At 31.0% G+C, this 9,411-nt stretch overlaps 1 protein-coding gene across 7 annotated transcripts in view; it reads left to right on the forward strand.

Moving 5' to 3' along the window:
• The window catches only part of LOC106466203 (serrate RNA effector molecule homolog), a 51,036-nt gene that overhangs the window by 10,250 nt on the left and 31,375 nt on the right, over positions 1-9,411 (forward strand). For 6 of the 7 annotated variants that reach the window (XR_002612140.1, XM_022394159.1, XM_022394160.1 and 3 more), the window contains exons 3-5: positions 874-1,008; positions 7,133-7,294; positions 8,436-8,606. Coding sequence is in view for 6 of the 7 variants with exons in the window: in XM_022394159.1 (XP_022249867.1) it covers positions 874-1,008; positions 7,133-7,294; positions 8,436-8,606 (468 nt within the window). In the remaining variant the exon portion in view is untranslated. The remainder of the gene's footprint in view (positions 1-873; positions 1,009-7,132; positions 7,295-8,435; positions 8,607-9,411) is intronic. The other variant, XM_022394163.1, reaches the window with a different exon arrangement.

Here is a 9,411-nt window from a genome sequence, read left to right on the forward strand (position 1 = left end):
GTTTTAGGAACTACACAAAAGGAAATTTGAGATGAGGAAAAGTATTTTTAATTTGAACATGAAAATTACTTTACACACAGACTATTCAAAACAAATACTCAATATATTCATGGACAAATCTTTATTTTATTTCATTAAAAATACTTCATTAAGAAATATGACTTTTTGTATGTAAAGGACTTGTTATATTAATTTAAAGACTGCAAAAATTTGTGAAGATATATTGACTATGTTGTAAGGTTATAAGTATTAAATCTATAAATAATACAAACGAATACGGCCCGGCATGGCCAGGTGGTTAGGGTGCTTAACTAGCAATCCGCTGGTCGCAGGTTCGAATCCCCATCATACCAAACATGATCGCTCTTTCAACCGTGGGGGCATTATAATATGACGGTCAATCCCACTATTCGTTGGTAAAAGAGTTGGCAGTGGGTGGTGATGACTAGCTGCCTTCCTTCTAGTCTTACACTGCTAAATTAGGGACGGCTAGCACAGATAGCTTTCTTGTAGTTTTGCATAAAATGGAAACACAAACGAATACAAAAAGGTCATGTGGTCGGTCAATTTGACTGACCACGTATTGAGAGTGTTAGAATAATGTATTTGTGAAAACTAATTTCACTTTCTAGCTTCTCAACAGGTCATTTATTGAAATATATGTGTTACAGATGCATCCCGCATTTCTTCCTGTGGTGGATATTGAGAACCTATTCAATCATACTCTTGGTCATTTTTATTGATGTAGGGTTAATCTCATTTCTGGTAATTTTCAGGTCTGCGGCATATAACTCACATAGGTTTTATGATGTAAAAGTCTTTTGTGTATTGTGATTCATAAAAGCAGTATACCTAAAACCGTTTTGTTTACAGGAGAGAATCTTGGCCAGGACGAGAGCGGGCCCGCAGAGATTATAGGGATGGTTATGACCCTCGTCGACGAGAACGGTATAGTCCTCCACCTCGACATGACATGAGTCCACCAATGAAACGAATGAGGAGAGAATGGTAAGGATTCCAGTATTAAGTTTGAGGTTTATTTTATAGAATAAACTTGAAAGACTTGAGTTTGGTTAGACACTTTGAAATCCTGAAGTCAAATGCTAGTATAGAGACCTATTAATCAAAGGTATTTTTGAGAATACTTCAGGGCTAAGATATTTGAAGAAATTGTTAGTAAATCACTTGCTAAATTTATCAGTAATAACCTCTGATATGCAGACAAAAATTGTTTTTGTTGATAACTAATTTTCTGCAGTTTGAAAGACAATCAAATTTAATGAAGTCATGACATTTTGTATTTTTAAAAAAAGAGCAAAAACAATAAACATAACAGTTACTTAACATTTCTTTATAAAAAAAAATTATTATATTTTTCCTGAATGAAAGCACCATATGTTATGAAAGAAGTAAATATATTGCTTTGCCACCATCAGTTTAACTTAGGACAGTGATGTTTCATTCATACGAGTCCCCAGTGGCACAGCAGTATGCTTGCGGACTTACAACACTAGAAACCCGGTTTCGATACTTGTAGTGGGCAGAGCACAGAGAGCCCATTGTGTAGCTTTGTGCTTAACTTCAAACAAACACTCCTATGATTTATTATTCATAATCACAATTAACAACCTTAACTGTCCAATAAATTCCAAAGTTTAATAAATGCAACAATCATTAACCCTCTCACTACAGAGAGGTTAAAGAATGCATGTCACAATGTTTTAGAGAGTTATTTTGAAAATTTATGTAAACAGTTTTATTATTGATGTGTGTCAATAAAATTGAATTCAAAACATAATTTATAACTCAAATTTTAATATTATATATGTTGTAATTTCTTAATTTGAAATGAACTATTGAAAATCAAATGCTTGTGTGTTACATGGCATTTCCTCTTGTCTTATTGGTCAGTTTATATTGTATTATGCCTACCATATGTCAATAGTTGATAATGAATTAGAAACTCAAATTTCTGACACTGACAAGCTAGAATATGAAACAAGAACCTCCCCCTTTTCGAGTTGCTGAGATATCTAATCGTTCCTACTTCTCTTAAAGTATATGTTTATAACTAATAGAAAGTGCATATTCCGAACCACATAAATATGACAGCCATTTCTAATTGGCTTGAATTGGAAAGTTGGAGTTTTTACTTTAAGTGTTGAAGTCTGTTGCTCTGAACAAAAATTTGATTGTTTTAAACCCATATATAGCTTAGTTAGAAAGCTAAATAAATTACACTGGTTTTATGTGTACCGGTATAGTAATTTGATAATTTTATAGTTTTCTATCAGGCATCTTTGAAATTTGGAAAAATTAATTTTTCTTTCTTAACATCGTAAGTATCAGAAATCATTAGTTTTCTATAATCTTTTATTTATTGCTCTCTTTTTTTAAGAAAAATAACTAAAAATCAAACATTTTTGAATATATATTTTTATATATACACATTTATTAGCACTTACACACTTTGTACACCTATACCGCTAAATTCCAACCACCGTGAGAGGATAACTAACAGTTAACTACCTACCAAGTTTATTGGATCACCCCAGACTTTGTACAGAGCCATATCATAAACATTTTCTTGCACTTTTATTATTTTAGACAATTCTTGTTGCAACCACTATTGTAAACAAGCTGATAAATCCTCTCCTGCTGTGTTCTTGGAGATGGGATTACGATAAATTCTGTCGGAATTGTTGGCTTATTGCACTGCATATTCTTGTTTCATATTGATGATGCTGTGTTACAGTGTCAGTTAACAGTTGAATTGCAGGAGTGGTGATTTATTGCTTTATGTTCAGCAGGTTTCTACTTCAGCTGCTAACAGTAAAATAAACTTAAGAAGTAAATGTGAAAAGGTTAGAAGTAGAAACTCTCAGGGGAAGTACATTGGAACTTTGTAGTTAATAGAACAGTACTACTCATATTATTTCACTTTTTTCATGGTGGTTACAAGTTCGATCAAACTGGCCAAATAGGTATAGAGGTAGGGTAGAGAAAATAACAGATAAAATATAGTTTTTGTGATAAAAAAACGTTTGATATTTATGTAGGAGGTTTTAGAGATTGCACAAATGAAATTTGATGAGTTTTAGATGAAGAAATGTATTTTTAATCTTAAATTGAAAATCATTTTGCACTCTTGAGCAGTCAAAACTCTAACTTCATATATTCATGGACAAATGTTTTAAAACCTGACTAAATAAAAAATTCTGATTTTTTGTCGGCAAACGACTTGTAATGTTTTATAAAAGCTTGAAAGTTTTCATGAAGATACATAAAACATGTTAAAAGTTGTAATATGGAAACTGATGGTCACTGTGGGGTCACATGGTAGGAGTAATCCATCGAGGTAGTAGCAAAAGGGTTAAAGCTATTAAGTAAAAACTAAGATAAAGTAGCTGCAGTGTAAATCAGACCGTTCAGTCAGGTGATAGAATTTGAACATGCACAATCTACAGATAACCTGATGTAATACACTGCTTTAACAACATTACATTTCACAATAAGTAAAATTGATGTTTTTAATACCATTAGTATACATAATAAAGTACTAAACTCAAATTTGTATTTTTTTATGCATGATTATGAAAATCAGTAGTGATCTCTCACCAAATTACTAAATGCTACTGCTTTAAAAAAAAGAACTTAAAAGGTTCATTAAGTAGATCCTCCTACACGAAAAACTTTGACTGTGGGGCTTATGATAAACTCAAAATTTATTTCATGTGCAAATTTTTATTAAGCAATTACCAATCAACTGATCTTTGTAGAAGTATTTACTTACAGAAAAGTTTTCATAATAATTGTTCAGTATGGTTTCTATTGGCTACCGTCAACATCTCCAAATATGTTGGCACATTCCATACATTGTGTTTAATATGCAATGTTAGTTATTACTAGACTTGTATTATTTTTTGTGTTTTTAGTATCATATCATCATAAACCTATAGAAAAACTGGTATGTATACAAAGTTTTAGTTATTTAGGCTTAGTAATAATGGTTTATTAAAGGTCCAAATAAGGAAGTTATTTCTGAAGCACCTTGTATAATTGTCTTGTCTAACAATGGGTAGACACATCATTTTTGTATATAGGGTATATGCTTTCATTTTTAGTACTTGTGTGTGTTTTCCTTAAGCATACGGTGATAGTATTGATGAACAACAAGTATACTATAGATGTCTATTGTATATATTTATTATTGTCAGCTGTGAGAAATTTATATAGAGTAAAATAATATTTACTTAAATGAGGTAACAGAAAATTTATACAACATGATGAGAAGAAACACTTGTTTTTCCATTAGCCTAGTCAGGGCTCAAATTAACACTAGCAAACTAACATATTGCTGGTTAGCGTTGCAGTTCTGCTGGTTAAACATAGAAGACACTGGGGGAAAATTTCTAGTAAATATTACAGAAGGAAGACTTGTAAATTATTACTGTCCAGTATCAATATGTCTGTGATAAATGCATTTCAGGCATTTATATTTCAAGATTCTGAGTACAAAAGGCTACTATAATTGTGCTTCACGTGCTTGTGCCATGCCAGTTCTGCAATCCCTATTTGAACTGTATGACATACCCAGACTAAATAATGGGAAATGGGAATAGTGAAACCACAGCTTCGATTAGTTTTATTGGTTGCCAAGGCAATCAGTGCATGGGCCATCCAGCTGGACTTGCACAACTCAACTTTTGCAGTGTAGTTTTGCCAACAACTTGATGAGAAATATTGTGCCCAAGTGGTTGCTCACTGAAAGTTAATAATAAAACGGAAATCACCTAAACTGCAGATGTGTGTGTAATTTCTATATTACTCTTTAATTTGTCCATGATTAACACATATGCATATGTTAGGCCTATAGATCTCTATATGCTTCATCAGCTTTCAGTGTTTAAACTGTAACTTTAAAAAAAATACCTTTTTTTAATATATGATTGTCATCAGCTTTGAGATACTGTAGACTTAAGTCAATCCAGGTGCTTGTGTCCGAGATACATGAGCATATTTTAATATTTGTGAAAAAGTTGAAATAAAAACTGTAATATTTAGTTAAAATGAGTTTTGGTAAATGAAAATATTTGAAAAGAAAACATGATGCAGAAGAGTTATTAACATTTAATAGATGAAATAATTAATTGTGACACAGGTAAGGTTAATTTTAGTGAAGAATAGTGTTGTTGCCAGAACCAGTCCCAAGTTTGGTAGTGGGAAAAAATAATTAGCAACCATTTGCTATTACTTTCAAAAGTCAATTTCAAGGCCTACAAGTGAACTATAACAGTTCCATGATAAATGTTTTGCTCTTAAGTTGTCCAAGATAGAACTAATGTTTACATTAGTCTTACTGATATTATCCTCTTAACTCAGGTGTAGTATCTAGGCTTTACATTAGTCTTACTGATATTATCCTCTTAACTTAGGTGTAGTATTTAGGCTTTACATTAGTCTTACTGATATTATCCTCTTAACTTAGGTGTAGTATCTAGGCTTTACATTAGTCTTACTGATATTATCTTCTTAACTTAGGTGTAGCATCTAGGCTTTACATTAGTCTTACTGATATTATCCTCTTAACTTAGGTGTAGCATCTAGGCTTTACATTAGTCTTACTGATATTATCCTCTTAACTTAGGTGTAGCATCTAGGCTTTACAAATTATGAGTAAGTGTAAGTTTCCCTTGTATTTGTTTTGGATAAAAACCATTATTGTGGTTTATTTTAATATTAAAATAAATTCCTCAACTTGTTTTTAGGCGAAAAACAATGTTAAAGTCACCAATTTGTGCCTGTTAACCTTGCTGCTCTTGTAAAAGCTAAATGCTGTTACAGCTTCAGTTTGCAAGAGCAAAATATATCTCCCTATTTATAAAAATGGAGAACTGTTTAATCATCATATCTGGAGCCGATATTAATATTTTTTGTACGAAAGTTATTTGTTTTTAAGTTCCTATGCAGGGACTATGATGAGGGTGACTGAGTGAAATTATTTTCATTCACATCAAAACTTCACCCTGTAATTCATAATGAACGGAGTCATCTCAGATGTAGAAAAGTTTATTTGAATGAAGCTGATGCTTGTTGAGAAGTCTTCGGTTATAACATCCCTGTACCGTAGATCTGGTTACAAATATGAAAACCATTATGAAGGGATGTTCAAGCTACATTTAATATTTTTGTTTCATCGTCCTATTTTAGATTTTGTTTGATTTTCCTTATTGCATCGATGCCTAATCTCTGTAAAACATGCAAAAATTCAAAACATTTTTTTAGAATGTTACAACTCTACACATGTTTGTGTGAATGATCGATTTGTGGTTTGTGATTGTCAATATTGGTAATTAAAGGAGAAAATTTCACAGCTTCCATATTTCTTTGAATAAGTATTTATGAAATAAAAATTACTGTTTAGATGCAAAGGCCATCAGAGCACTAGAAACCAATGTCTCTGTTTTGAATCAGAAATGGACAAACTAGAAAGAATGTGGAGAAAAAAAACATCTATAGTTTACATGATTTTTCTCACATTATATTCCTATTTATCAAATAGATGGCAATCATGGAAGAATGGTAAAACAATAAACAGATACTTGTAAAAACATAGGGTAATTGAAAGTGAAAAGGTATTCAAACATGTCATTATAATCATGGTTAGATGACATTCCCCAAAACCAGGTTCTAAGAAGAAGATAAAATAGATGATCGCAAGATAAAACTTGGAAAATAAAATAAATATTGGTTTAACTAGTTGTTTAATTTTTTCATGTTACACAGAGAAAAATCAAAATACAAAAAATTTCCATTTACTTTTAAATCTATTTTTCATTCAAGAAAAAAGCTATACTTGGTGATACATTGTTGTATTATTCACGTCATATCATATCTTGCACTTCTCCCTAAATTTTGAGTCATGATTGGTCCCTGCTTATGGCTTAGTGGTAGTAGCTAAAAACATTTCTTGTATTTAAATAGTTTTAAGGTGCTTATAAAGAAATTTTGATGTTTAAAAATTTTTAGTAGTCCACTTTGATTTATATTAGTTGCTTTAAGCTCTTGAGTAATATAATGTCCTCTGTATATATATGCATTAAAACTGTGTAACATGTATTTCTTTTACTAGGGACGACCCACGAGGCTATGGTGGATATGGAATGGGTTATCCAGGAGGTGTAGGAATGATGGGTGGTCCCCCTGGTGGGGGCTGGGGGGGTGGAATGCCCCCAGAAGATATAGGAATGATGCATGGACAACACGGGTACGGTGGCCACCCTGGACCCCCGAGGTGGGTCAGCCTGCATGCTATAAGTCAGGGTGGCCCTTTTTTTTTTCCATATAATGTCTCACCTAATATTATTACTTTCTTATTGATATTGAATGCATTTATTTGTATGTTTTCAGAAATTCAACTTATCCAAAAATGGTTGCACAGTAAATAGAAAAAATATTATTGTAACTTTTTATAAATTGTTTAAATAAAATCAAAGCTTTATAGCTTTATCTTGGAAATTTGTCTTACATATAATTATATATGTTTTTAACTCAAACTAAAATTAAGTTTTTAATGAAAACAATTTATTGTACTGGTAGTTGTGTATTAATTAATGCAATTTGTTTTTATATACTTCAGTAAAAGAAAAATTTTTTTCCTTTCTGTTTATCAAAACAGAGTTATTATTTTTCACATGCGGTAATTTCAAATTTATTATTTCCCTGGCTTGTATAAAAACCCAAGGGCTAACTCACAACTAACTCACTTGCAACAACTACAACATACATATAACACGGTATAAAACTAACCATTTCTGGGTCAGGAGCACCTTTGAGGTGTTGAGTGCACACCTACATATGAAATTTCTAAATTTAAGTTAAAGTCATACTTCTAAATTTATTACTTAACATTTTTACTGTAACATATCCCTTCTGCTACCTAAAAATATTGATGACTGTGCCCTATATAAAGTCTTAAATATTTTGAGAAAGATAAGTTGCTTTAACTAATATTTTTTTAATTATAAGCATAATTGTAGATTTTTGCAAATAACAGAAACTCGAGGAATTTCTACAATTTTTGAGTTGAGTCTGAGCATTGTTTTTGTTCACTGCTTACTCTTTATTTTTTTTATCATTTAACTTGTACAATTATACATATATACATACAGTCCTTTCTTAAAATTAAGCTTTTCTTTTACAAGTGTTTAATGTGTCATAACATCATGATCAGTGAATGTGTGCTATGTAAGTCCTTATAAAAAAAGTGCTTGACACTTAATCTATATTGGGAAAGAGTCACTATAACCCACCTCATATTTGGATGTGTGTAAGCTATACCATGAACTTTGATCACATCTAAGTTTTTATGAAATTTACAATTTTCTTTGATATGGTGTGATAAAACTGGTGTTTTTGGTTTTTTGGCTAACTAGAGATGAACCTGGTGCAACACAGCCACCTATGATGACGTTCAAGCAGTTTTTAGCAGCTCAGGATGATAACATTGGTGATCAGGAAGCCATTAAGAAGTATAATGAATACAAACTTGACTTCAGGAGACAACAGATTAATGAGTTTTTTATCAGCCACAAAGAAGAGGAATGGTGAGATTTTGTTATTTAGTAAAATTTCTAAATTATTGGAAACAGACTCTTTCATTGATCACTAACAGCTTATATTGTGCTTGATCTGAACAGTTGTTGTAATTGAAAAGTGGAAGAATTTGAACAATTTATTTGTTCTGTGTTTTTGAACTGAAAATATGTATTTTCATTTTTTTTAATTATGTGACTTACAGTTTTATCTTGTGAAATAGTATATTTTATAGCAACTAAGTTTTTTTTTAACTCTTCAAATTATGTGCAAAATGAAACATGATTTTGTTTCCTTAAAACACTTATGGAATCTTCTAATACCCTAGAATGGGAGTTTGGAGTTACTTGTCTGTCACACAAACATTTCAAGTAGCTTTTTGAGGTCTTGATTCACGGTTTAAATATGCTACTGCAGCTTTTGTATTTAGTTTTTTAAATTGAATGAATTTATGTAATACAGCTATAATATGATTGTTAACTGCAATATTGATGAGCTGTAAAAGGATATTATACAATTAAAAAAAAGTACAATATAACATTAGGTGTATTTAATAATTTTTAATTTTGCATTGTTTATCCAATACAGCAAAGTAAAATGACTTGGTATTAATGAGAAACAAATATTTTATTAGTAATTTATTTATACTACTCTCTAAATTATGAATGTGTTGCTTAATTGAGTATGACAGTCTGCAAGTGTATCTTAAGCCAGTATTGTTTTTATTTGCAAAATCACAGTTACCTCAATAGTAAAGTTAAAAGATAAAAAGACATTTATATATATATATATATATATATATATATATATATATAT

This window comes from Limulus polyphemus, unplaced genomic scaffold, assembly GCF_000517525.1.
Source record: "Limulus polyphemus unplaced genomic scaffold, Limulus_polyphemus-2.1.2 Scaffold2185, whole genome shotgun sequence".
NCBI lineage: Eukaryota > Metazoa > Arthropoda > Merostomata > Xiphosura > Limulidae > Limulus > Limulus polyphemus.